The sequence below is a fragment of the Topomyia yanbarensis genome, chromosome 2 (genome assembly GCF_030247195.1).
Source record: "Topomyia yanbarensis strain Yona2022 chromosome 2, ASM3024719v1, whole genome shotgun sequence".
NCBI classification, from domain to species: domain Eukaryota; kingdom Metazoa; phylum Arthropoda; class Insecta; order Diptera; family Culicidae; genus Topomyia; species Topomyia yanbarensis.
Window position 1 is genome coordinate 42,632,708 of NC_080671.1, and position 27,547 is coordinate 42,660,254.

The 27,547-nt window shown below is 45.8% G+C and overlaps 3 protein-coding genes across 3 annotated transcripts; all 3 read right to left on the reverse strand.

The window, feature by feature from the left end:
• Positions 1 to 2,657: 2,657 nt before the first annotated feature.
• LOC131683461 (uncharacterized) lies at positions 2,658 to 4,131 on the reverse strand. The gene is made up of 2 exons (XM_058965470.1): positions 3,997 to 4,131; positions 2,658 to 3,933 (listed from the first exon to the last, which is right to left on the reverse strand). The coding sequence occupies exons 1-2, from the start codon at positions 4,123 to 4,125 to the stop codon at positions 2,875 to 2,877; spliced, it is 1,188 nt and encodes a 395-aa protein (XP_058821453.1). The 5' UTR covers positions 4,126 to 4,131; the 3' UTR covers positions 2,658 to 2,874.
• Positions 4,127 to 27,547, reverse strand: LOC131683462 (bolA-like protein 2). The gene is made up of 3 exons (XM_058965471.1): positions 27,247 to 27,547; positions 4,330 to 4,424; positions 4,127 to 4,265 (listed from the first exon to the last, which is right to left on the reverse strand). The coding sequence occupies exons 1-3, from the start codon at positions 27,310 to 27,312 to the stop codon at positions 4,169 to 4,171; spliced, it is 258 nt and encodes an 85-aa protein (XP_058821454.1). The 5' UTR covers positions 27,313 to 27,547; the 3' UTR covers positions 4,127 to 4,168.
• On the reverse strand, positions 25,198 to 27,015 carry LOC131683460 (probable dolichyl pyrophosphate Man9GlcNAc2 alpha-1,3-glucosyltransferase). Its single transcript, XM_058965469.1, has 2 exons — positions 25,980 to 27,015; positions 25,198 to 25,922 (listed from the first exon to the last, which is right to left on the reverse strand). Exons 1-2 carry the CDS (start codon positions 26,870 to 26,872, stop codon positions 25,220 to 25,222), a joined length of 1,596 nt encoding a protein of 531 aa, XP_058821452.1. The 5' UTR covers positions 26,873 to 27,015; the 3' UTR covers positions 25,198 to 25,219.

Here is a 27,547-nt window from a genome sequence, read left to right on the forward strand (position 1 = left end):
TTAACAAAAATATTTTTGTAAAATGAATCCAATGTTGCAAACATTATTTACTATTTATAATAATTGAATCCGTTTACCTGATGGAAGGCGTCTTTTATATCTAAACGGCTAAAAAATCTGGACGAGGTTAGACGGGGTAAGAAATCTTCGAACGTTGGCATCACGTGATGTTCTCTTTGGATAGCTTGGTTGGCGCGACGCATGTCGACACAAAGGCGCAAATCTCCATTATCCTTGACAATTGTAACTAATGGTGAGACCCAAGGAACTGCTCCAGCAACTGGTTCTATAACGTCCGTAGCTACCAGCTGAAACAGCTAGTCTTCTATTCTGGTCAGTAATGCAATCGGCGGCCTTCTTACACGTTGTGCTACTGGAACAACGCTGGTATCTACCGGAAGTCGAAGCTGTACATTTTTCATGGTCGTTTTTCAATTGGACCCAGCACGTTAATCGTCGTATCTGAGCTAGAAAGTCCAATTGTTAGTACACCCAGCTGTTTCGCGGTCTCCTTTCCGAGTAAAGGTTGTGATCCACCAACGACTACAAAAAATGTGGCAGCTATCTCACAATTTCTAGTAGCACCTTCCACGTTCACCATTGATACAAACACCTTTAACACAGTCAACGGTTTAGCGTTCCGTCCGTACCCACGCAGAGTCGTATTAGGCATATGACCAGGTGACAACGTTTTTACTCCTTGCTTCTGCATATATTCCCATGTATTGCGCACTTCCCACCAACCTGGACTCCGCACTTTCAAAGTGCGAGTGATCAAACTGCTACTGAAAACTGCGAGCTGTCAAAACACATGTATTTCAAGTGATAGAGATGGTACTTTCATAGACAGACCAGTCGAACTAACCAGTCTATGAGAAGAATTTAATAGAAGAGTAGTAAGTGCGCAGTGCGGTTAGATTCCAGTTTTTAGTGCCACAAACAATAGTATCATCATAATATTTTTGCTGCTACCAGAATCAATCAACACTTGAACAAGCACACCGCCTATTTTCGCCCATAAAAATTCATCGCCGTCTCCAATGTTATAGATGAACCTGGGTTGTTCTTCGTTGTGCTCAGTTACATCTATTGTCCTCACATTTTCGAATCTTCCTCTCTTTAATGGTGGAACGAAGCTTGTGTTTCCATGTTGTTTTCGTTTTAAGACAGCGACAAACCTTCGAAAAGTGACCAATTTTATTGCACTTCTCACACTTCCTTCCTCGAGCTGGGCACTGTTGATCATTGCCATAGTGATTTTTCTGTCCGCATCTGTAACATGTTCCAGTAAGGTGTTTCGTGTTTCCTTGTTTCCTTTAATTCCAGCGGTGCGTAGAACACGATTTTATCAATGATCCTTAACTCGCGACTCTCGGCCTCGGTTTTTCCAAATGCGCATTTCTTGGCCTGTTCGGTGCACCGCATTAAAACTTTGCTAATGGCTCACGTGTTCCATCTTGGGAAGTAAACGGCATTAATTTACAAAATTCGCTTCCCTCGAAAGAATTATGCTGCTGGGGAGAAAAATACTCGTTCAGCTTTTCGATCGCTATTTTATATGGATCAATTTCATTCTCTCGATCTTCCACCACGTCGGCACCATCTAGAGAGTAAAACAGATCCTGTAGCTCCAACCCTCCTTTCGCTAACAGCATGTTCTTCAGTTTTATACTGTTTTTCTCGTCATTTGCAGCGGCCACAAAATCGAAATTTCGCTTCCATCTTAATTCCTTGCGGATTTACGTTTCTGGTAGATGGTTAAATTGAAATGAAGCTATGTTCCAACCTTCCATAATTTTTTTCTGCAATTTTTTTTATTTATATTTTAAAATAATTTTCGTTGCTATGGTATCTTTTTTGACCTATTTTCTGCTTTTAACAGCGGCTGTTGCCTAGTTTCTACTTAATGGTAGCGGCTTTACGCCTATTTCCTGTTCCGAGACAGCGGCTTTACGCCTATTTCCTGTTCCGGGACAGCGGCTATCGCCTTATTTCAGCCGATAGCAGCGGTTATAACCTTCTTTCTGTCGGTCGCAGCGGCTGTCGCCTTGTTTATGAGCTTTTTAATAAACGTCCTTCCGATCCGGAAGTGACTTGTTAAGAAAAGTTTATATATTTAAACGTATCATTTAAATTAGTTTATATCTACCCGATGTAAAGAAATAATCCTAGCCTCGTCGCCAGATGTGGTGCTTCGGTTTTGAGTGAAAGGAAATACGTCCGTACACGTCAGTCATTACTTTATTTCTGCCTTCTATATTCCCTATCTCGCAAAGCCTACTCATTTCATTTTCCACACTATCACACAAATCATTTCGAATGTGATCGAATCGAAGAATGTCGTTCGATGGAAGTGGGAACTAGTAGTAGGGTTGAAAAGATCAAATCAATAAAAACTTTTCTGGGGAATGACTTTCTGGGAGATTATGCATTCTGGGGTATGGAATTCTGGCAAACGGTACATTCTAGGAAATGACTTTCTGGGGTATAGTATATTCTGGGGAATGATATTTCTGGGAGTGGAATTCTGGGGAATGATTTTCGGGGTAATAATATACAATCATGCAAGATGAAATATAATACAAGAACATTATGCGGATGAGCTGAAATGAGCCAAGGAATTCGGACGGGTTTTATATCACAAATACTGTAAAAAATATGTTAGGGAGATTACATTTTTCAACATAGCGTGACCCAAAAGTACCTTTGAAGAGAGCCATAAAATACTACAATACGCAACTCATAAATACTGACCAGTGAAACAAAATTTCAACCTACATCCTAGATTTGATCGATTATACAAACCCCGCTACCAACTAACTACTACGTACATTATTTAAAAAACCCCTGCGAAAACCTTCGCTTGCCTAGATATCATTCTACTGTCCGGAACTCCACCCCCATACCGCCCATGGTTGTTTGAATCCAGGAAAAACCCGCTTCATCCAACTTTGTCGTTAGTTGGGTAAACTCCTTATTCGATTCGTAATCTCGTGGTAAAAACACAAGGGCGCACCCTCCTCCACCAGCACCGGTCAGTTTCGTATGGAATCCACAGTCGTCGGCTAACCGAAAAATTCTCTCCAACGACGGATGACTTACACCGATCGCTCGCAGTAGATTATTGTTAACCGAAACTAATGTACCGAGTTCATCAACCCTGTCTGCTTCGTCTTCCAGGATACTGACGACATCATCCACCAAATAGCCCATTGCATCTAAAATCGAGTCTATCATTTTCGAGTGCTTAGTTTTCAGATTAGCTACATGCGCAACTAGCTTGGAGGTCGTTCGACTGACTCCTGTGTCAACAATTAACAAGTGAACCTGTTGCCGCAAGTTCACATTTTCGAACGGCTCCCCACGTTTAAATTTAATGAGTTTGCCATAGGTGCAGATCGTATTATCAATTCCGGACGGACGCTCGTGCATCACAATCTCCGAGTCGAACGCCCACTGGGAGATTTTATCTAACACTGCCGAGTTGTTTTGTTGTAGTGAAAACATGTGAGCATTCGTAGTGTTTAGCTCATGTTTCACTATTTTCGAGATGATGTAAGTACCGGCGGAAACGCAAACTCCGTAACCAGCGGAGCTTCCCAGTCCAGCCCCGATACTCATAACTGATTTGATTGTCAATCGGAAACCATCGAAAAGCGCACTGATACCTTCGCAGCGGAGAACACGGTTCAGCAGATAAAGAGTTGTGCCGAGGGAGAAACGCTCCTTGATGGATTGTTCGCTCGGTTGATCGATTACAAACGGGGCGAAGATAAACTTATCCGAAGATCGCATTTCCTTGAGGAATTCCAGCGGTTGCAAGCTCCCATGGCAGTCGTACTGGGTGAGAAATTGGTTGAATGATTCTAGGGAAAGTGACGATTTGAAAGGAATTGAAGCGAAATCCAGTATGATCTCAGGTTGATTCAGCCTCTGCAATAGGGTAGGAATAATTAGAATTTGGATAGATATAATGGTTGTTCAATATCAACTCACTTTATATGTGAGGTAGGTTCTAAGTCCGATCGGTCCAGCGATAGCGGGTTTGCCGTAGACAACGGAGTGTTCCCCGTGAAGAATTACTTTTCCTGGGGCAGATATTTCGAAAGCACTCAACGGAGACATTAGGTTACACTAGGTTGAAAAACGTAAGTGACAACTTGGGCGACTAGTGACCTTCGGCGGCCCACTGCTCTGGCGTATACGTTTTCTGCGAAAAAGCGTGAATGGTTTTTAATTCCTCGCCCAGCGCAGCATTGACCAGTCTGAAAGAGAAAGTTCGTAAAAGCGATGTAAAACTAATTTAGAACATTATTTTTAGAAAAATACCTATGCCGTTGTAGGAGGGCCTTTCCTTGGAATTGTGGAGACACGATGATTGCACTAAACTTACCACCACAACCATCGGATTCGTCTATGACCTCCTGAAAGAAGCAAGGATCGTTTATAAACAATTTGAACATACTATTTCAAAAAGTTCAGAAATTGCAATTATTTTTCAATAAAGGTATTTCAGGTAGATCTGTACATATGATTTATTTTGTCCCTAGTCGTGCGAAGCATTCCGCTGATCCGTGGCCTGGTGGAAGAAGAAATTCCTTTGAATTAGTTAGATTGGCTCATAAGGCTTATCTACAAGAAGGGTCCTAAATTCGATTCTAATAACTATTAAGGTACAACGATCATTAATGCGGCCTGTAAGGTACTCTTCCGTGTTCTATTTAGCAGAGTACATCCGTTGATTTAATGCTTTGTTTCGGGAAAAATGATCAACGATGGAACGGATGTTTACACTACGACAACTACGACTACGACAGACTAAGAAACACACACATGAAGTAGGCCCAGCGAATCGGACGATTGGAAACTCGGAACATGGAACTGCAGATCGCTCGGCTTCGCAGGATGTGACAGGATAATCTACGACGAACTACACCCCCGCAACTTCGATATCGTGGCGCTGCAGGAACTTTGCTGGACGGGACAGAAGGTGTGGAAAAGCGGGCATCGAGCGGCTACCTTCTACCAGAGCTGTGGTACAACCAACGAGCTGGGAACCGGCTTCATAGTGCTGGGCAAGATGCGCCAACGTGTGATCGGGTGGCAGCCGATCAACGCAAGGATGTGCAAGTTGAGGATCAAAGGCCGTTTCATCAACTACAGCATCATCAACGTGCACTGCCCACACGAAGGGAGACCCGACGACGAGAAAGAAGCGTTCTACATGCAGCTGGAGCAGACATACGACGGTTGCCCTCTGCGAGACGTGAAAATTGTCATCGGCGACATGAACGCACAGGTAGGAAGGGAGGCAATGTACAGACCGGTGATCGGGCCTAACAGCCTGCATTCCGTATCAAATGACAACGGCCAACGATGTGTGAACTTCGCAGCCTCCCGTGGAATGGTAATCCGAAGCACTTTCTTCCCTCGCAAAGATATCCACAAAGTCACCTGGAGATCACCGGACCAAGTAACAAAAAATCAAATCGACCACGTTCTAATCGACGGTAGATTCTTCTCGGACATCACAAACGTCCGCACTTATCGCAGTGCGAATATAGATTCGGACCACCACCTGGTTGCAGTATGCTTGCGCTCAAAACTTTCGACAGTGCCGCTGGGGTTGACCAAAGAGCAGCTAGGCGCAGTTGCCTTTGAAGATGGCTGGAGAGATATCCGATCCGCCATAGGTAGCACCGCAGCCACTGCACTAGGTACGGTGGGCCCGGACCGAAGAAGCGACTGGTACGACGGCGAATGCGAGCAGTTAGTCGAAGAGAAGAATGCAGCATGGGCGAGAATGCTGCAACACCGCACGAGGGCGAACGAGGCGCGATATAAACAGGCACGGAACAGGCAGAACTCGGTTTTCCGGACCAAAAAGCGCCAGCAGGAAGACCGAGATCGCGAAGCGATGGAGCAGCTGTACCGCGCTAAAGACACACGGAAATTCTACGAGAAGTTGAACCGCTCGCGCAGGGGACACGTACCACAGGCCGACATGTGCAGAGATACAAACGGGAATCTTCTCACGGACCAGTGTGAGGTGATCCAGAGGTGGCGGCAGCACTACGAAGAACACCTGAACGGCGATGCAGCAGACGACGAGGATGGCACGGTAACGCACCTGGAAGCACGCTCGGAAGACATTACACTACCGGCTCCGGATCTCCAAGAAATCCAGGAGGAGATTAGCCGGCTCAAAAATAATAAAGCCGCTGGGGTTGACCAAATACCAAGCGAGCTACTAAAACACGGTGGCGAGCCACTGGCTAAAGCGCTGCACTGGGTGATTACCAAGATTTGGGAGGAGGAGATTTTACCGGAGGAGTGGATGTGTCCTATCCTGGTGTCGTGTGTCCTATCTACAAAAAGGGCGACAAGCTGGATTGCTGTAATTACCGAGCAATCACCCTGCTGAACGCCGCCTACAAGGTACTCTCCCAAATACTATGCCGTCGACTATCACCAATTGCAAGAGAGTTCGTGGGGCAGTAGCAGGCGGGTTTCATGAGCGAACGATCTACCACGGACCAGGTGTTCGCTCTTCGTCAAGTACTGCAGAAATGCCGCGAGTACAATGTGCCCACACATCATTTGTTCATCGACTTCAAAGCCGCATACGACACTATCGATCGAGATCAGCTATGGCAGATTATGCACGAGTACGGATTCCCGGACAAACTGACGCGATTAGTGAAGGCGACGATGGATCGGGTGATGTGCGTAGTACGTGTCTCAGGGACGCTCTCGAGTCCCTTCGAATCACGCAGAGGGTTACGGCAAGGTGATGGTCTCTGGTGTCTGTTATTCAACATCGCGCTGGAAGGTGTAATAAGAAGAGCAGGGATCGACACGAGTGGTACGATTTTCACAAAGTCCCTTCAGCTACTTGGCTTCGCCGATGACGTCGATATTATTGCACGAAACTTTGAGAAGATGGAGGAAGCCTACATCAGACTGAAAAGAGAAGCCAAGCGCGTCGGACTTGCCATCAACACGTCGAATACAAAGTACATGATAGGAAGAGGTTCACGAGAAGAGAATGAGAACCGCCCGCTTCGAATTTGCATCGGTGGCGACGAAATCGAGGTGGTTGAAGAGTTCGTGTACTTGGGCTCACTGGTGACCGCCGACAATGATACCAGCAGAGAGATTCGTAGACGCATCGTGGCAGGAAATCGTGCTTACTTTGGCCTCCGCAAGACACTTCGGTCGAACAGAGTTCGCCGTCGTACGAAGTTGACCATCTACAAGACGCTGATTATACCGGTAGTTCTCTACGGGCACGAGACCTGGACCATGCTCGTGGAGGACCAACGCGCACTTGGTGTCTTCGAACGGAAAGTGCTGCGTACCATCTACGGTGGAGTGCAGATGGAAGACGGCACATGGAGACGGCGAATGAACCATGAATTGCATCAGCTGTTGGGGGAGCCGCCCATCTGTCATACCGCGAAAATCGGACGACTACGGTGGGCCGGGCACGTAGCCAGAATGTCGGACAATAGCCCGGTGAAAACGGTTCTCAATTGCAATCCGACCGGTACAAGAAGACGTGGCGCGCAGCGAGCACGATGGATCGACCAGGTGGAGACGATTTGCGGACCCTTCGCAGACTGCGTGGCTGGCGACGCGCGGCCATGGACCGAGTGGAATGGAGGAATCTTTTTTACGACACAGGCCACTTCGGCCTTAATCTGTTAATAAATAAAAAAAACCACTGCAGAGCAGGGTGAGCAATATCTTACAGAAGCCAAAATTGGTGAAAGCGAAGTGCTAGGTGAAGGAGCTTCACAAGTTTGTGGACACGAGAAACATTAAGGAGGTGAATTTCAAAAAGGCGCTAGTGTCTGTCGGGAACAAGTATGACCCGGCAACGCTGAGAGCTGACGTAGCTGAACCCCCCCCCCCCCCCCCCCTCCCTCACCACCCTCCTTCATTGGGGGAAGCAGGCAAAGGAGAAGCTGGTTGGAGTGGAGAACATACCAGTTTCCGTGACTCCTAAGAAGACAAGAACCTCACCAGGAAACGAAAGACCAGGCGGGCCCGAGAGGCAGACGCGCGAGGACGCTCTCACTGCCGAAGGGAAGGACGCCATTAAACAGGGAGAAAGCTAGAGTATCGTTGTGCCTGGGAAGAAGAAGCATAGGAAACAAAAGCGGAAGGAGAGAAAGGTGGAGCAGAAGAGGAAATAAAGTGTTTGGGCTTTAGTGATATGGCAGGGGTTTGCGAAGGCTCGGATAGATCCAGGATATGCTGGAAATTCAGAGAAACGAGCCATCTTGCCAAAGATTGCGCACAGAGGTCGAAGTGCATGTTTTGCACTGTCGAGGACGGAAGCGACCATCAGACGGGGGCTTCAAATGCCCTGCCTACAAGAGGACGACTGCAAGCCAACGGTAATGGAGATAACCCAGATAAACCTGAATCAGCAATTGTTGTGGCACTCTACTACTGAAATTATGTGTGACGTCGCCTTGATTGCAGAGCCGTATCAAGTCCCCCACCCCGATAACGGGAACTGGGTGGCGGATAGAACAGGAACGGCTGCAATACAAGTTATGGGAAAATTCTTCATTTAAGAAGTGGTAGATCGCTCATACGAAGGCTTCGTGATCGCCAAAATTAACGGCGTCTTCATGTGCAGCTACTACGTAGCTCCAAAGTGGACAGTGTATAGCAGTTCAGCCTAATGCTGGAGTGGTTAACCCAGTAGTTGATCGACCGAAAGCCAGTAGTCATTAGTGGTGACTTCAATGTCTGGACAGTAGAGTAACCAACAGACAGACTTCAATGTAGAGCAGTAGAGTAACCAACACAAGAGCGTGTGTCCTGCAGAAAGTTCTAGTGCTATACGATTGTGCATATTTCAGAGAGATGGGAGGGAGTCTATCATTGACGTCACATTCTGAAGTCCTTCACTGACGGCGAACCTGGATTGGAAAGTATGCGAAAAGTATACGCATGGCAACCACCAGGCGATTCGCTACCGTATCGGCCAACGGAACCCTGTGCAGTACGGAGAAGGATGACCGGCGAACGAACGTGGAGACGAAAGCCTTCAACAAAGACCTCTTCGTTGAGGCACTTCGGCCGGACGACGGGACCGAGAATGTGGATGCGGCTGATTTAACAAGAAAAATTGTGACGGCTTCTGACGCCACAATGGCACGAAAACTGGAGATACGCAATAGACGACGTCCAGCTTACTGGTGATACGAAACGTTCAGTACGCTACGGGCTGCTTGTCTCAGAGTCAGAAGGCGGGCTCAGAGAGCAGTTTCAGAGCCAGATAGAGATGAGCGCAAGGCAGCGTTTCGGGCAGCTAGAGCCGCTTAAACGGGATATCAAGCTTAGAAAGTCAGATTGCCACACAGAGCTATGCAGAGAAGTAGATGACAAACCCTATTGCGACGCGTACCAAGTCGTAATGGCGGAAATGAGAGGCTCAACGACGCCAGCCGAAATGTGTCCGGGTGAGCTGAAGATCGAGAGCAGTGGCGGATCCAGGGCGAGGGTCTTGGGGGTCCGGACCCCCTCCGAAATTTTTAAACTTGCTCGGAAATTTTAAATTAGTTTCGATTTTAAATTCGTTCCAAATTTAAATTTTTCGAAACCAAATTCGATCACCAAAAACAGTTTTTATTTAAATGAGGTTATTACATCTAACGTATTGTACAATAAACATTTTGAAATCATAATTTTAGACCCCCTCCGAAATTTATTTCTGGATCCGCCCCTGATCGAGTCTTTTCCCGAAGCACGCATCCAACTGTCTGACCACCAACACCGTGCAGCGAAGAAGAAGTAGCAAACACGGACAATCGGCAAGTGATTAACGATGAGCTCGCAGAAGCGTTGAAGCGCCTGAAATCAGAGAAAGCCCCCGGTCCGGGTGGAATACCAAACGTGGTGCTGCAGAAGTTTTAAAATGAAGACAACTTCCCCGAAATGGGGAAGGTACAGAAGCTGATGTTGCTGTCGAAGCCAGGGAAGCCACCGGGCGATCCGGCCTCGTATAAACCCATACGTCTGCTGGATACACTCAGTAAACTCCTGGAAAGGATCATCCTTAACTGGTTGATGAAATGCAGGGAGGATGAATGCGGACTATCCAAGATGCAGTTCAGATTTCGCAAAGTGGATGCGATTCGAACAGTGCTCGAGAATGCTGAGAAGGTATCTAAACAGAAGCGAAGAGATCGATACTGCGCTGTGGTCACAATAGATGTGAAGAATGCATTTAACAGCGCCAGCTGGGAAGCCATCGCTGCACAAAATCTACTAGTTCTAGTTTCCGACTATCTATGCCAGATCCTGAAGAGCTACTTCCAGAGCAGAGTGCTACTGTACGAGACGAGCGAAGGGCCGAGGTCAACGCGAGTCCCATCGGGAGTTTTTTAGGGCTCCACTCTAGGTCCAACACTTGAAGAAGTGGAGGTGTCGGTGACGGAGACATTAGACGCGATTGCGAGCTGAATGAACGGGGTCAAGCTGCAAATAGCTCACCACAAGACGGAAGTGTTGTTGATCAGCAACTGCAAAGCGGTTCCATCGAAGCGTGCACTGAAGCAGTTGCGAGTGATAATCGAACACCAGTTGAGCTGCAATAACCACGTCGACTACGCCTGCGAGAAGTCGACGAAGACAACGAACGCAATAGCAAGTATCGTGCCAAACGTTGGTGGTCCGTGAAGCAGCACGGGACGTCTGCTAGCTAGTGTTTCGTCATCGATACTCTAATATGGGGTTCCTGCCTGGGGTGCTGCACTGAAAACCAAGCGGAACCGTGAAAGGTGAACAGGACATTCCGGCTGATGGCCGTAAGAGTCGCAAGTGCTTACCGAACAATATCGTCGGAGGCAGAGCAATTCGTTATCGCCGGGATGGTCCCCATCTGCATCACACTGGCTGAGGACGTGGAATGCTACCAGCGGGGAAATGCACGTAATGCAAGGAGATTGGTCCGAGTGGACTCGTTGGCTAAATAGCAGCTAGAGCGCGACAATGCGGAGAAAGGAAGGTTTACCCACCGACTCGTCCCAAATGTGTCGGCCTGGGTGCATAACTTCTGTTTGACGCAGTTTTTGTCCGGGCACAAATGCTTCCGGAAATACCTGTATCGGTTTGGACACGCTTCGTCACCCTTTTGCCTGGAGTGTGTGAACGTGCAAGAGACAGCGGAACACGTGGTCTTTGAATATTCTAGGTTCGAAGAAGTCCGAAGGGGAATGTCGGGTATGACAGTGGACAATATCGTCGAAGAAATGTGCCACGGCGAGCATATCTGGTACACCGTCAAGAGAGTAGTTACGAGTATACTCTACGAGCTGCAGAGGAAGTGGCGAATGGACGAACAAAGTAGCGCCATTGACTAGAAAGTCGCTGTGAAGCCATAAATTGGGTTTCGAAAGAAATTCCGTCACCTGGGAACTCTCTGACGGTGTAGACTAGGTCCACCCCCGGGGGTAGTAGTATGCGATATAGCACCGAGCTTGGGTCGTCGCAGCGCCAGCGAACCAGACGTCAGGCTTCACCGGAATCGCCGGTCCGACCTCAACACCCTACCAGGTATTTCGTGAGTAGGCTAGATCCACCGCCGGGGATTAGACTGAGTACACGTCGAATATCTAGCAGTTTCAAAAGAGTCGACAACTAGCAGGATACACATGTACCCCACCCAAGCGAATTGATCTATCAATTTGCAAGTAGGACCAACCAGCCAACCAGCCAAGAAAACTTCCGAACCAATGAGAATGGACCAAGCCAGTCGAAGACCACAGGTCCAGCGCCATCTCGTACGGTTCCTGAAATGTTTGTTAGTGCTGCTTACAGATTTCATTTCAATGGTAGTAAAGCTACCAGTACACTGCTTGTCATAACGTAAAATATTTGATGAAGCAAAATTTGATCAAATAAACGTGTTTGACAAACAAATTTGACCAGGCCAGTACACGAGATCAACTGTTTAACAAACTTTTTTCATCAAATATTTGCATTGATGCGTTACCGGACGTTACGCCTAATATTGTTTGACAAACATAATAAAACAAGTTTGATGGATCAGTACACTGTTTGTCAAATATAGTCGAACCGGCGTATACGACAAACAAATCGCAATGCGAAAAAATTTTGTGCTGTTTGAACTTCATGAATTTTCAAGAGCGCAAACACATGAAATATTTGTGTTAGCACAAGGATGCCAAATGATTTTTTAGAAAATTTGTTTTATTTTGATAAAAACTGGAATTGTCAAAGCAACTATATCGCACTCCTTTGTTCGTGATTATGCAGAGCAAGGTGTTTAGAGGTCTAAGGTGTTTCGTCTTTGACAGTAACTAGGTGAGAAGTGAGGTAAGCGTGCAACTGGCTGCGGGAGTGAAAAATGACAGCAAACAGCTTTGTGTGCAAGCTGAAATCCAAGCAATCATATATTGAGACGAATGTTTCATCACTAGTAACTAGTAAACAATGTTGTGAGCTGTCGTTTTTATAACCAGCATGGCTGATCGGCGTTTTAGATAATCGTATCACCTGAGAAGAAAAGCTCCTTGATGCAGAGTGTAATTTAACACCTCGGAAATCATTAACGTCATCATCGATTTCTTGTAGCGGATTTCAGTGACAAAATGTCGGAGAATTCGTTCGAAGTCAAAATAGAAATCATGCAGGAAGATTTGATGTGACAGTGATCATGAAAATACGGAGCCGGCTCTCAGTTTTTCCCTACAATCCATTGGTATTAAGTGAAGAGGAAATTAAGGGCGTAATAAAATCGGCAAATGGTGACTTGATAGAGCGTAATCAAAAAACTTGTAGCCGGCGAAGTTCACACAATTGAAAAAAACTGTTTTAATCCACTATGCTATATTTCACCCTAAGGAGGAAAATTTGGTAAAAACACGACATCACGTTTGATCAGTCGCACGATTGAAACACAAATGTTTTAGTTTTAAGGGATTTGCGTCAAGTCGGCGCTAATCTATGCCGACAATAGGTTAGTGTCGGTTTCTGATGAGGCGAAGCCGAAACGCAACTGAGTATGTTTTAATCCACCTAGCGGTGCAATTATGCCTTTCTCAATCATGAACACGAGAATGTTTTGCGTTGTTTATATTCATTAAAAGCTTTGAAGTGCATATATTACATTTTATTATTATACATGACATGACAAATATACAAGAAAAGAAATCATTATTCGAGTTCTGAAATTTTGTAAAAGAAAAAACAGCCACGGTCCCAAATATCGATTTTCATAAAAAAAATGTTTTTTCGTTATCACCTAAAATCTCGACGTTTCATGCATTTTAAAGATGTTTGGCATCAAAAATACGAATTCGATTTCTGAAATTTCATGGGGTCCCCCGTTTGAAAAAAGTTTTGAGCTCCGGCTTATATGGGAATTTCATATGTGACCGGACGGTTCAGTCTATATTTCCGGAACCATATAAGCGATACGTACAAAATTTTATAAACATCTGTAGGGATACTATAGCTATCATTTGGGACTAAGTTTGTGAAAATCGGCCCAACCATTTCCGAGAAACTGATATGAATTTGATAGTTTTGAAAGATGGCCGCTTTTCCCGGGCACTTCCGGAACCGTCTATGGTGGTCAATGTAGTCAACGAAAGTTTGGTTGGCCGTCGGTGACCTAGAACTGCAAATTTAAGTTGTTTGAGAGACATTTTAGCTAATTTTTTACATTTTTTGCTTTCATCGGAGTATCGGTTTGAATCGCAATTTGCTATGTGATCGCACGCCACAACCCGTAACTCCAGAGCCGGAAGTCGGATCGGGATGAAATTTATTAGCCATTTACGGGGGCGCAATACCTTTCATTTGAGACTAAATTTGGCTGAATCGGTCTAGCCATCTCCGAGAAACCGATGTGACTATTATTCTGAATTTAGATACTTCCGCCGGGGCTTCCGGAACCGATGATGGTGGCCAATGTGACCAAAGAGACTTTGAATGGATGTTAGTGACCTAATACTACAATTCGAAGTAGTTGTGGTCATATTTTGGAAAAATTTTCACCTTTATACATTCATTGCAGAATTTATTAAAATCGACAATTTCTGCGTGATCGTGCTCACCACCCTGTAATTCCGGAACCGGAAGTCGGATCCATCAGAAATTCAATAGCAGCCTATGGGAACGTTGTATCTTTCATTTGAGAATAAGTTTGTTAAAATCGGTTCAGCCATCTCTGAGAAAAATGAGTGACATTTTTGGTCACATACACGCACAGACGCACATACACACACATACATACGCACGCACAGACATTTGCCGAACTCGACGAACTGAATCGAATGGTATATGTCACTCGGCCCCCGGCCTCCGTTAAAAAGTCGGTTTTCAGAGCAATTGCAATACCTTTCTATTGAGAAAGGCAAAAAAAGTTTTTCAGTCTGGTCCTCCTACTACGCGGATTATTTTGGGATACTCTTTCAGTACATGGCAGATTGCAATATATCCCAAAAATCATAATTTAGAAAGATGTTTTTACAAAATTCTTGTGGAGGTAGAAATTTTGGTAATCGAAACTTTTCTACAATATGGCAATAAGTTTTATTTTGGAGGGCAATTTGTTGGCCGATGCAAACCAATTATTTTGGACATTTTCAATGCACATGGGGGTCCGCCAATGTGTCAAAACGAAAAAAAATCAACTTTATGAGAGTAAGTTTTATATTGAACGGCAGGTTCGCTCTGAGCTGTCACTTTTGTATGGATTTTGTAAATATTAGAGCGAGCCTAGGGCGACTCTGATCTAAAACTGAAATCGGCATAAATCAATAGTTTTGGACATTCTCAATGAATGAGGGTCCGTCGATGAATCAAAATGAAAGATTTTTCAACTTCATGGGAGTGGGTTTTATATTGAAGGGTAAGTGGTTGGCAGATGAAAATTAATAGGTTTAGTGCCGCATAGTGAGAGTATCCCAAACTAATCTGTCACCATGGGGCAGTCCTTGACATCTCGAACAACTTTGCTGAAGACATCCCCCTTCTACATTACCGTCATTTGTAGATACTGAAATAAAAAGGTGTATGCTCACTAGCGTCGCTAAGCGGGTGATATCGAATTTAATCATTACATTATCAAATAGTCTGTCGTCCCCAGAAACTTTACAGAAAACATCATTTTCCTAAATTATTAAACTTTCGTGACAAAATATCACCTAACATGTACTGGAAGTTGTATTCTCCCGCCGCCTAGTGGCTGAATTCTGAAATTATTTATTCGCCTTCGGCCAACACTCGACCCGCTGATGAATATTGCCGAAGACACCACACTTCTAAATTATCATGATCTCAAATATAGAATTTGAAAAATAATACATGTTCACTAGCGCCGCCTGGCGGATCTATTTCAGTTTGATTTACCCGTAATCGCGTAGCCCTTGAGCTCTTCTAGAACATTACTCCGCTAGCGAATGACGGATCTCAATAGTGGCATGTCTGTAATAATATACGTACATGGAACTATTGAGAACCAGAGCTACAGGTCCAAAGCCCTGGTAAAGGTGGATGGTTGTGATGATCTGGGCCGAGGTCACCACGTAAAGCAAGGTAGGTCATAACCCCAATTCCAAGGCGTGAAGCGACCCGTGCCGAGGGATGAGTGATCGAGGGGGTAAAAAAGATGCTCGATCGTTAACGGAGCCTGTGGGGTACCTTGGCAACCCCCACAGTAAGCGTCCTTTACCACGTTAATGCGGAGCTCTGGCGTGGCGGACATCTATTCTCGCGCTACTCGTGGGATTTTACATGGAGTTAACAAAAAATAAAAATAAACAGTCGGAGGGGTGGTTTGGCGAGGTCTCCCCCCCGTGGGGAGAGTAGTGGAGCGATGAGTGCTGCATCTGAAAGCACCAGTGACCCCCCAGCAGCGGTAGGCAATAGCCCTACCAACGCACCGGACGGGCCATTATCGGCGATGCGCAAAGTAGCAGCTCGATGCAATAATCGAGTACACTAGCGCAAAGCAAAACATAAGCAAGGAGTTAAAACAGAGTCTCCTGGAACTCCGAAAAACTGTTCGTGTCGCAAGACAGAAACAGCAGGCTTATGCCAAGAGGGTGGAATGTCGGGAGAAGTCCGACAGAGAAACCCAGAAAGTGGCCTCCAAGAAGGAGGGAAAAGAGAAGGTCGATACGGGCACTCAGACAGTGCCCTTCACCTTCTATGGAGCAGCCACATCGCTTGAAGCGGCGGCCGAGTTCCCCTCGAAGGGAAAAGGCAAGGGCAATCGCAAGACGGCGTCGAACGCGAAGCGCCCTAGGAAGTCGCCAGGCGAGGGTGCAAAAAGCGACACCACACGGCGTGCAACCGTTAAGGTCAAACGCCGTTTGGACGAGGTAAGCGAGGGCGAGAGTGACCTCGCTGAGCAGAGTGTTGGTACCAGCAACCCGGCGCGACCGGGGCAGGGGGGCCCAAACCCCTAGACGCTGGTCACTAGGAAGAAGCCGGCACCGACACCGGAGGTACCGCGGCCCGCGAAGAAGGCCAAGGACAGAGGCGAGGCCTTGTGGTTGAAAACCGACAAGGACAAATATGCCGATGTCCTAAAGTCGATGAAGGCGACGGAAAGCCTTTCGGCCCTTGGGCAAGATGTGCGTAACGTGAGACACACCAACACGGGAGAAATGCTTCTGGTGCTGAAGCGAGGCGCACAATCTAGTGCGGTATATAAGGCCTTGGCCCAAGAGGTCCTTGGTGAGGGCGCCCAAGTCAGGTCGCTAGGGGCGGAAATGACTCTCCAGTGCAAGCATCTGGACGAGTTCACGACCGCAGATGTCGTCGCAGCCGTTAAGGAACAATGCGGCGTCACAATCGAGCGGGCCTCTGTGCGATTTAGAGATGGATCCTCTGGCACCCAAGTAGCCTACCTCAGGCTACTGAAGGCGGATGCCAAAAAGGTAACCGAGAAAGGGAAGCTGAAGATCGGCTATTAGTATACCCCAGCCGCCTTCAGTGGATAGGTGCTATCGGTGCCTTGAGTCCGGCCACAAAGCATGCGAGTGCAAAGGCATAGATAGGAGCAAACTATGTCGTCGCTGCGGCGAGGAGGGACATAAACAGCGGGGGTGCACTAAGGCACACAAGTGCCTTATCTGCACCGCTAAGAAGCAAGCCCATAAACATGCTATGGGCGGACCTTCGTGTCCCTTCGGTGAGTTAAATAAGAAGAAGCCGTGAACGTCACACAGCTAAATCTTAGCCATTGTGCAGCAGCCCAACAGCTGCTGTGGCAGTCGGTCTCGGAGTCGAGGACAGATGTCGCCCTCTTATCAGACCCGTACCGCATCCCTGCCGGCAACGGCAATTGGGTGTCGGACGGGTCTGGAATGGTGGCAATCTGTACAACGGGACGGTTCCCGGTTCAAGAGGTAATACACCCCTCCGCCGAGGGTGTGGCGATTGCCAAGATCAATGGTGTGTTCTATTGCAGCTGCTACGCCCCACCAAGGTGGCCCATAGAACAGTTCTACCAGATGATCGACAGGCTCTCGTCGGACCTAGTGGGCCCGAAACCGGTAGTCATAGCGGGAGACTTTAACGCTTGGGCAGTGGAGTGAGGCAGCCGCTGTACAAATAGCAGGGGTCAAGCGCTAATGGAAGCGCTTACGAAACTCGATACAGTGCTGGCTAATAAAGGCTCCGCTAGTACATTCCGTAGAAACGGAGTGGAGGCGTGGATTGACGTAACATTTGCCAGCCCGAGTCTGGCTCCAGGCATGGAATGAAGGGTAGACAAAGGCTACACCCATAGCGATCATTTAGCAATCCGCTTTAGGATCACCTATGGTGTGCAGCATCCGAGGGCGGGAGATCCCTGTCAGGTACGCGGGTGGAAGTCCAATCACTTCGACAGCGGATCTTTCACCGCGGCCCTGGGACTGGAGGCCAACACCGACAGTCTAAGCGGGGATGCGCTGGTAGCTGTTCTATCACGTGCGTGCGACGCCACTATGCCGAGTAAAACACTGCCAAGAAACGGTAGATGCCCGGTATACTGGTGGAGTGCCGAGATTGCAGCTCTACGGTCAGCCTGCCTCAGAGCTAGACGTAGGATGCAAAGAGCTCGCACTGAGGATGCAAAAGAGAACCGCCGTGAAGTGTTTCGAGCTGCGAAATTGGCCCTTAACAAGGCTATTAAAAGCAGCAAGAGAGCGTGTTTCGACAACCTGTGTGAGAGTGCCAACGCGAATCCGTGGGGTGACGCCTACCGGATTGTGATGGCCAAGACCAAAGGGGGCTCCTCACCCCCAGAACGGTCTCCGGTCCGGTTGGCAACGATTATCGAAGTACTCTTCCCGTCTCGAGCCACAAGCCCCTGGCCACCTGCACTACGAAACAGTGCGGGCACGGCCGAAATGGTGGCTCCAGTGACGAATGAAGAACTACTCGCAGTGGCTAAATCCCTAGCAATGAACAAAGCTCCAGGGCCGGATGGAGTTCCAAACAACGCTCTCAAGGCAGCGATCATAGCGAACCCGAACATGTTCAGGCTAGCTATGCAGAGATGCCTTGACGAGTGCCGTTTCCCCGATAGATGGAAAAGGCAGAAATTGGTGCTGTTGCCGAAGCCCGGGAAGCCGCCAGGCGACCCATCGGCGTACAGACCAATCTGTCTGATCGACACGACTGGCAAACTGCTTGAGAGGATCATCCTCAACAGGCTCACCCCGTACGCGGAAGGTACGGACGGTCTGTCAAGCAACCAGTTTGGCTTTCGGAAGGGTAAGTCCACAGTGGACGCTCTCAACTCAGTGATAAATACTGCCGAGATAGCGATCCAACGAAAAAGGCGAGGTATTCGATACTGCGCGTTAGTGACACTCGACGTGAAGAACGCATTCAACAGCGCAAGCTGGGATGCCATCGCGCTCTCGTTACACCGGCTTAGCCTACCGGTGGGTCTGTACCGGATCTTGGAAAGTTACTTCCAGAACCGCGTACTGCTATACGAGACCGATGCCGGTCAGAAAAGCGTTCCGATTACCGCCAGAGTCCCGCAGGGCTCGATCCTAGGCCCGGTGCTATGGAACCTCATGTATGATGGGGTTCTGAGACTGAAGTTCCCTCCTGGGGTCAAGATCGTCGGCTTTGCCGACGACGTAACCTTGGAGGTCTACGGGGAGTCAATTCCTGAGGTAGAACTAACCGCAGAACACGCGATCAGCACGGTGGAGGAATGGATGAGCGCGAGAGGCCTGGAGCTCGCTCATCATAAGACGGAGGTAGTTATCGTCAACAACCGCAAGTCGGCACAACATGCAGTTATCCATGTGGGAGAAGTCGCGATCACTTCACAGCGAAGTCTGAAGTCTCTCGAAGTCATTATAGACAAGCTGACCTTCGGCAGCCATGTCGACTATACGTGCAAGAGAGCGTCGACTGCTGTTGCGGCTCTATCGAGAAAGATGTCCAACAGCTCAAAGGTGTGCGCCAGTAGACGTAGGTTACTGGCAGGCGTTGCCGTATCTATCCTCAGGTACGGCGGCCCGTCATGGTCAAGAGCACTGAGGGTAACCAGTTACCTACAGAAACTGGAGAGCACCTACCGCGTGCTGTGCCTCAGAGTGATATCTGCCTACCGCACGGTATCACACGATGCATCCTGCGTGAAAGCGAGCATGATGCCAGTTGGGCTGGTCATTCGGGAAGATGAGGAGTGTTTTGAGCTACCTGGAATTAGGGGAGCCCGCGAGCGCACCAGGATGACCTCGGTCGCCAGATGGCAGCGTGAGTGGGACAACTCCTCGAAAGGTAGGTGGACCCACCGGCTGATACCTAGCATATCGAGCTGGGTGGGAAGACCCCATGGGGAAGTTCACTTCCACCTGACACAATTCCTGTCAGGCCATGGCTGTTTCCGACAGTACCTCCACAGGTTCGGGCACGCGGAGGTCCCAGTCTGCCCGGACTGCCCAGGTGTAGATGAAACTGCCGAACACATACTGTTCGTATGTCATCGGTTCGACGTCGAAAGAAGAGCAATGCTTGACGTCTGTGGCTGGGACACAACCCCTGATACCCTTATTCAGCGGATGTGTCAATCGGTGGAGAAGTGGAACGCAGTCTCGGCTGCTACCATCCAGATTGCCAGTAAGCTACAGGTAATCTGGCGAACCGAGCAACAGACGACGGGCACGGCTAACTAGTGATTGGTTAGCTGGAGCGAAAAAGGCCAAGCGCAAAAAAGGGAGTGAATGGTCTGTTCATGCCGAGGCAGGTTTGGCGCAGCGAATGGCAACCGCGTAAGGGGTAAACCCAGCCACCCCGAAGCAAGACAGAAGAGTGAGTGTATAGGCGTATAAGTGGACTGCCTCATGCCAAGACGGGAGGGTCGTAGCGTAGTATGTTGGAACTTAGCTATCGATGCCTCATGGCGTGGCAGAGGAGTGAAAGGGTGAGCATCCAAGTCAGTCTCACACGGCATGTTAAGGGTGAGCATAAAAGTCAGCCTCACAGGTATGGTAGAGGCTAGCACAAAAGTCAGCCTAGCAAGGAATAAAAACCTGTTTTAATCCACCTAGAGGTGCAATTGTGCCTTTCTCATTTCTCCAAACTATGATTTAATAGCTGGTTCGTACAATATAACTTTATGGAAATGTCTTTCATTCTTATTACACTTAATAAGTATATATAAGAGCACGTTTTTGCATTCATCGCGGTATCGGTTTGAATCGGAGTTTTCTATGTGATCGACCTCCACAACCCGTAACTCCGGTGCTGGAAGTCGGATGGAGATGGAATTTAATATCAGTTTCTGGGGACGCAACACCTTTCATTTGAGACTAAGTTGAGCAAATCTAGCCATTTTCGACTTTTTTTCTGACTTTGGATGCTTCCGGATCCGTCGATGGTGGCCAGTGTGGCCAAAGAGACTTTGAATGACTGTTGGGGACCTAGATCTACAAATTCAACAGTTGTGTTTACATTTTGGAAAAAAATCACCTTTTTACATTCATCGCAGAATTCGTTAGAATCGGGATTTGCTGCGTGATCGTACGTATCACCCTGTAATTCAGGAACCAGAACTCGGATCCACACAAAATTCAACAGCAGCTGATGGACCTTTCATTTAAAATTAAGTTTGCCAAAATCGGTTCAGAAAATTCCGAGAAACCGATTTGGAAAAATCAACAAATTTTGTTTTGTAACCATACTCTTCAACTCGTAATTCGGAACAAGATGTCGGTTGAAAATTCACTAGCAACCTATGGGAATATTATACCTTTCATTTGAATCTTAGTTTGTAAAAATCGGTTCAGCCATCTCCGAGTAACCGATGTGGACATTTTGTTAACAAATCCGCACATACACACACATACATACACACATACACATACACACAGATATTTTGCGATCTCGGCGAACTGAGTCGAATGTTATATGAAACTCGGCCCTCCGGGCCTCGGTTAGAAAGTCGGTTTTTGGAGCAATTGCATAACCTTTCTATATAAGAAAGGCAAAAGAATAATATTTAATTAGCTTAATAAGCATGAGTTCAATGTTATCTTCATGTGATTATAATTTGCAAAGGTTGGTAGAATGCGTTTGAACGTGTAGGAAATGGGGGTTTAGTAGAGTGGGTGTGGAGGATGCGTTAGAAATCCTTCATCTTATTTCGGTATACGGGGTGGATGAAGGAAATCTGGGCGTGAGGGTGATCCAAGAAGAGGGGAGTGATGAAGGAGGGAGGTGTAAGGGCAAGGTGGGGAGGGGGGGGGGGGAGGGGCGGCTACGCAATACTCAACTGCATATTTTGCCTTCCATTTGAGACTTGGTTTGAGAAAATCGGTTCAGTCATCACCGATGAACCGATGTGTCTTTAATTGTGGAATATGCCCGGAATTCCGGACTACCGGAATCGTCGATAGTGGACAATATATTCAAAGAATGTTTGATTGGCAATCAGTGATCTAGATCTACGATTAGAAGTAATTTGGTGACCATTTCAATAGTTTTTAGCCTCAGAGGTATTACGATTGTATCGATTTATATGGGAAATTCCAGTGTATCCTTACTAACACCCATGTAACTCCGGAAGCAAGAGTCAGAACCGAATGAAATTCAGCAGCAGTCAATGGCATTACTGTATCTTTCATTTGAAATTAAGTTCGTAAAAATCGGTAGAGAATTCGTTGTGGAATGGGTGTGATATTAGCTTAGGAACTTGGCGGGTTCCCCGAGGGCGTCATGAACCGTCATAGGTGGCCAATGTGGTCAAAGCTGCTTTGATTGATCATTAGTGATCCAGACCTGCAAACTAGAGTAATGTTACATCAATTTTAATATGTTTTACATCATTTGAACATTATGGTGGTACCAGTTTATATGGGAATTTGCTGTGTGACCGCACTCTTCAACCCGTAACTCCGGAACCGGAAGTCGGATCAACTAAAAATTCAATAGCAGCTTATGGGAGCGTTATACCTTTCAGATGAAACTAAGTTTGCGAAAATCGGTTCAGCCATCTCTGAGAAAATTGTGTGAGTTTAAATGACACACACACACATACACACACACATACACACACACACATACATACACACACACAGACATTTGCCGATCTCGACGAACTGAATCGAATGGTGTATGATACTCGGCCCTCCGGGCCTCGGTTAAAAAGTCGATTTTTACAGTGATTGCATAGCCTTTCTTTATATGAGAAAGGCAAAAAGGTGAGCACACAAGTCAGCCTCGCATGGTATGTCAGAAGTGGGGCCTAAGAAAAATGTTCCACATGGGATGCCAGGGGAAGTGACAAAGGTACAATAGAGTGGCACGATTGAGAGTGAATCAGGTGATAGGGTGAGCACCCAAGTCAGCCTCACATGGTATGGGTGGGGCGAGCACAAAAGTAAGCCTAGCAAGGAATGAGTAAGGTGAGCACACAAGTCAGCCTCGCATGGAACGAAAAAGGTGAGCACAAAAGTCAGCCTCATGTGGGAGTGTTTGAGAGTGAATCAAAGTGCGATTGAGAGAGCACCCAAGTAAGCCTCATACAGGACGTATGAACGCGTGAGTGAGAGTGAATGAGTACATTTAGTACAGCCATCCCCCAGAAGTAATACCGAGAGGTAGTTCCTGGGAGGAATGATGGCGGAGCCCAATGGAGTTTAGTCGGTATTAATGGCTGGTCACCATTCGAGTCCGATACGCCCCCAGTGCACCCCGTGTGGTAGATTGGACCCTACCAATAGCACGTGTACTGGGCTAGGACATAAAGGTCTTCTCCATTGTAAAAAAAAAGAACATTACCGAGAACACCATCGTTGTAAGTTATTAGACTTTTGAGATGTATCATATTCTATAATGTACTGTAAGGTGGTACGCTTACTAGCGCCACATAGCGAGAGTATCCCAAACTAATCCATCATTATCTGGTAGTCTTTGATTTCTCGAGTAACTTTACTGAAGACAGTACCCCTCTAAATATTCTCGTTATTGAGATAAAGAATGATTTTGACATTAGTTGACACATTCTTTCGTGACGTTACAACGATTTAACGAATCTTCATTCGACAAATCCGTCGGAACATGTATATGAGACGCATAAGGAGTTCTACAAGCTCGAATAACAACTATCTAAAGGGAAAAGACATTTTTTAAATATTTCCTAGTTGATTATAACTAAGACTGTCTGACGATTCTAATGTAGAAACGCTATTGATATGACCATGAAGAATGCGTCAGATAACCTTAATTGACTCCCTCGACACTAGTTTGGCCTTACCAAGCCGTAACGCGAGCGTGGCGGCGTGTAAACTACCGAATAGAGGTTGAAAATAGCTTGAAGCAACATTTGATGCTGATATATCATATTAATGCAGTTTGTCTGAAATCACATAATATGGCAATGTACATTACGCCGCGCAGAAAAAGTCCATGATTGTAACACAATTAGAAACCTACTATCCGTTCGTGTTGCATTTATGTCCCATATTTCTTACCCATTTAATGCACAAACAAAATAAATCGATTCTATTAAAACCATAGTGCTTTTTAAAACATGCGCAAAGTTAGGAGCAATGTAGATTTTGCTCAAAGACAATTATAACAATTCAGCTTAAATTATAAGCATTATAATTTCTTTGAATAAAGTGGTCAAAACTATACCACGAATATAAATTTTAAGGAAGGGTAACGCTTTTTTCTATTTTTTTTCATTTGAACAAACATAGAAATTTCTTAACTGCGCAGAGTATGGTGCGTACTTATTTTATGACTCATTACAATTTTTTTATGAAGTGGTTCAAAATTTCAGTACTCCCTAGCTTTGGTGCCCTTTGCGGGGCCAATCCAGCCAACCGTACGCTAGGGAACTGGTCCTACCGACTATTAGAAGCCCTTCCTAGTAGGAGCTCGAATATACGACGAGTGTCTTATGAGGCCAAAGTTTTACACTCTAAACGGCATACCATAAACAAGTCTATTGCCATCAAATCCAGCAAACGGTCTACTATATTATCACCTAAATTTCATATAGTCGCTCAACTAGTAGCAGTTGATCAGGGAGCAGAATGGTGGACTAATATAGAACGCAAAAGGACTAAGCGTGCTGGGGATAAAGAAAAAAACGTGCTGCTAAGTAATTTCCATGGGAACCTCTGATGACGAAGTTGGTCATATTTGCAAAAAAGTTTGTCACAAAGCAGGTATGTCGCTACAATGTGCCGTATTAAAATGTTGCCGTGAACAGATGGCTAAAAATAATCCTGTTCTTTTCTGAACCAGCCAAAGAATTATTAATTAGTGAATCATTGATGAATTTACCACGTTTTTAGAAGTACTTTATTGATCTGCACTTGTTTGGTTTTGTAGTTTTAAAATTTTAAACGATTGGATATTTTTGTTGAATTTTTCTTACAACATTGTAGTCTTTTAAATAATAGACTAGTCTATCAGGAAACCACTATACATGCACTTCACTTGTGAAATATCTACAAACTGCTGTTGTAACCATCAACGCACTTCCACTTTATGGGCTCAACTTGAACGCATCTCGCTCTAATAAATATCGATAACATGCAATGTAGGAAACCACTACTGTCGTATTTGGAGGGAACTCGCGAAATATAAATGACCCAAATTTACTAAACGTAGATTAGACCAATCTTATCAAATACAATGCGAAGACTTCTTCAAAATGTGAACCATATCAAATAAACAGTACGACAAATATTCTTTATTTAAATTTCCGTTTGGCAGCCTTTTTGTTAGTGGACCGTTGCTTATCAAAAATCTTAGCATTATCATATGAAAAGAATTGAATATAGTTGAAGTAGATAAAGAACATCACAAAGTGTGCACAGCTGTACGCTGAAATGAGCAGTGGCCAAAGAAAGGGCAAATGTGTCGGTGGTTTGAAGTTAAGGTAGGCGATCAATAGCACCGTTTGACCCACCAGAGAACCGTAGAAACCATACACCCACACTAAGTTTTTCCATGAAACTTTGCCACTGTTGTGTTGAAGAAATGATTCGATGTTGAAGATGTCGACCAAGAAGGCATTTTTCGGTGATTTCCCGTGGTTCATCGTGGACAGTGCTACTTTAAGTAGGGCTAATGTAATTGCGGTTAAGGCAATGTAGGCAATCAGAAGGTTATCTTTATGAAGAAGCGGGATCATACTGAAGGTTGAGATCTGGAGGAACCAAAAACATGGGAGAGGAGATAGTTGGAAGAAAAGAAGTACTGGGAGAGATGCTAATAGAATAGATTTTTCGTGCACTTGATAACTGAAGAGGAAAAAACCGAGAGAAGAATTAATTAGAGCTAGCAGAAAGTTGCGTTTGGAATTTTTGAAGAGGAGTGCCAAACTACTTGGTAGAACAGCCGTCAATGTGCAAATCAAACAGATAAGTGTCATATGTGCATTTTCCAAATTTCTGAAAAATATGAAATAAAAATTAGATATTTTATAACATGTTTACCAAAAAACTTACTTCAACTTTATGAAAATATTCACTACGCACCATACGTTCGAGACTTTATCCTCGAAAACACCTCTGGCTATTGGGAACACTCGATGGATTATTTGCGTAGAGGCCTCCCATGATACCAGCCATGGACTCCACAAGAATGCGAATGTTCCAATCACCACCGTACCCAATTTCAGTAAATTCAAAACGCCATTACCGTAGTCAATGCCATTGGCACCTCTGAAGCACCATTGTAGTAAATAGAAGAAAAACGGTAATGCATGATACAGTTCCATCTGTTTATAGTTTAGAGCTAGTACAAAAAGAACAGCTCCGAGAAAATTCCTATCGGCAATCACAGCTGCTATGGCTACAGCCGCTAATCCCAACGATACATTATTGTACTGAAAATGACCGTTGTCGATCAATATCTGTCCGGGATACAGTACCGCCAACGTCATGCACAATAGATCACTTCCAGTGATTTTTCCACCAAGAATCCTCTTCCGAATGGTGTAACAAGCGATCAGAACTGCCGGAATGTATAGCAAAACATCTGCCAACAGAACAGTATTCCGCATGAAACATTTATGCTCTGGATTTGTAATACCACGGGACACGTGCAACTTAACAAACGAATCATCCTTCAGTTGGGCCCATTTTCCAACGAGGTAGCTGTGATATGCCGTCAGTGGCGGATAGTCCAAACCCCAGTAAAGTAAATCGTTATCGGTTGTGTTCTGATACCAATCTCGAATTGGAAGATTCACCGTAACTTCCTGCCAGTGCCGTTGGGCTTCGAAATCACCAAACATGGGAGGAGTTGCTTCACCGGAATATGAATGCAGAGATATAGTGGCTCGCAGGAATATTCCGGCGACCACTAACGTTAGTAAAGAGGCGCAGTTTGCAGCCATCGAAGAGGACTGGCACGAACACTAGAAACTCCACGTAATGCAACAGAAACCGCCACTGTTTTGTTTTGCTCGCTAAGATGATTAGCGGTGCACAATGAATAGGATATTGTCCACAAAAAATTTAGGTATTACTAAAATTTCGAAAATGCAGGTTTTTATGGATTAAACAATACACACAGTCATATTGATAAATAAATTTCCTGAGGCAGGAAAAAAATTTAAAAATATTTTTACTATTATTTCCACTATAAAATTCCTGATTGCTTCACCGCCTGAATTCTGACACTTCAGACACTCCCGCTTATATACATACACGAGGCACTCGTGCAACCAAAAATAAACCACCTCAAAAATGTAAACGTGGACAAACTTACCACATGAGTAGCTTCCAGCTTCTCGGTTAGCTTCTGCTTGAGATATTCCTCTGTGTAGGCAGACATTTTCCAAAATGTTTGACGAAACAATGAAAAATTAGATCACAGGCGGAAAAATAACTTTCAAAAGCAACGTGTTTACCTTCTTTGTCAATAATCAAACAAAAAATCAGCACCACTGTTCTGTGTGATTCTTCTTTTTAGATCCTCAAAAAGTTTGTTTTTGAACAGTTCATTTTGGTTCGTTCTTCGCGTTGTACGCTACCTGAATAAAGCTAACATTATATATATTTTCACCCAA

What these genes read in the sequence shown, in the direction of transcription:
- LOC131683461 (XM_058965470.1), bottom strand. Translation starts at nt 4,125, where the DNA reads ATGTCTCCGTTGAGTGCTTTCGAAATATCTGCCCCAGGAAAAGTAATT. An exon ending in GAACCTACCTCACATATAAA is followed by an intron (nt 3,934 to 3,996) that starts GTGAGTTGATAT and finishes ACCCTATTGCAG; the next exon opens with AGGCTGAATCAACCTGAGAT.
- LOC131683460 (XM_058965469.1), bottom strand. Translation starts at nt 26,872, where the DNA reads ATGGCTGCAAACTGCGCCTCTTTACTAACGTTAGTGGTCGCCGGAATA. An exon ending in AATATTTTCATAAAGTTGAA is followed by an intron (nt 25,923 to 25,979) that starts GTAAGTTTTTTG and finishes CATATTTTTCAG; the next exon opens with AAATTTGGAAAATGCACATA.
- LOC131683462 (XM_058965471.1), bottom strand. Translation starts at nt 27,312, where the DNA reads ATGTCTGCCTACACAGAGGAATATCTCAAGCAGAAGCTAACCGAGAAG. An exon ending in AGCTGGAAGCTACTCATGTG is followed by an intron (nt 4,425 to 27,246) that starts GTAAGTTTGTCC and finishes TGCTTCTTTCAG; the next exon opens with GAGGTCATAGACGAATCCGA. An exon ending in GCCCTCCTACAACGGCATAG is followed by an intron (nt 4,266 to 4,329) that starts GTATTTTTCTAA and finishes TTTCTCTTTCAG; the next exon opens with ACTGGTCAATGCTGCGCTGG.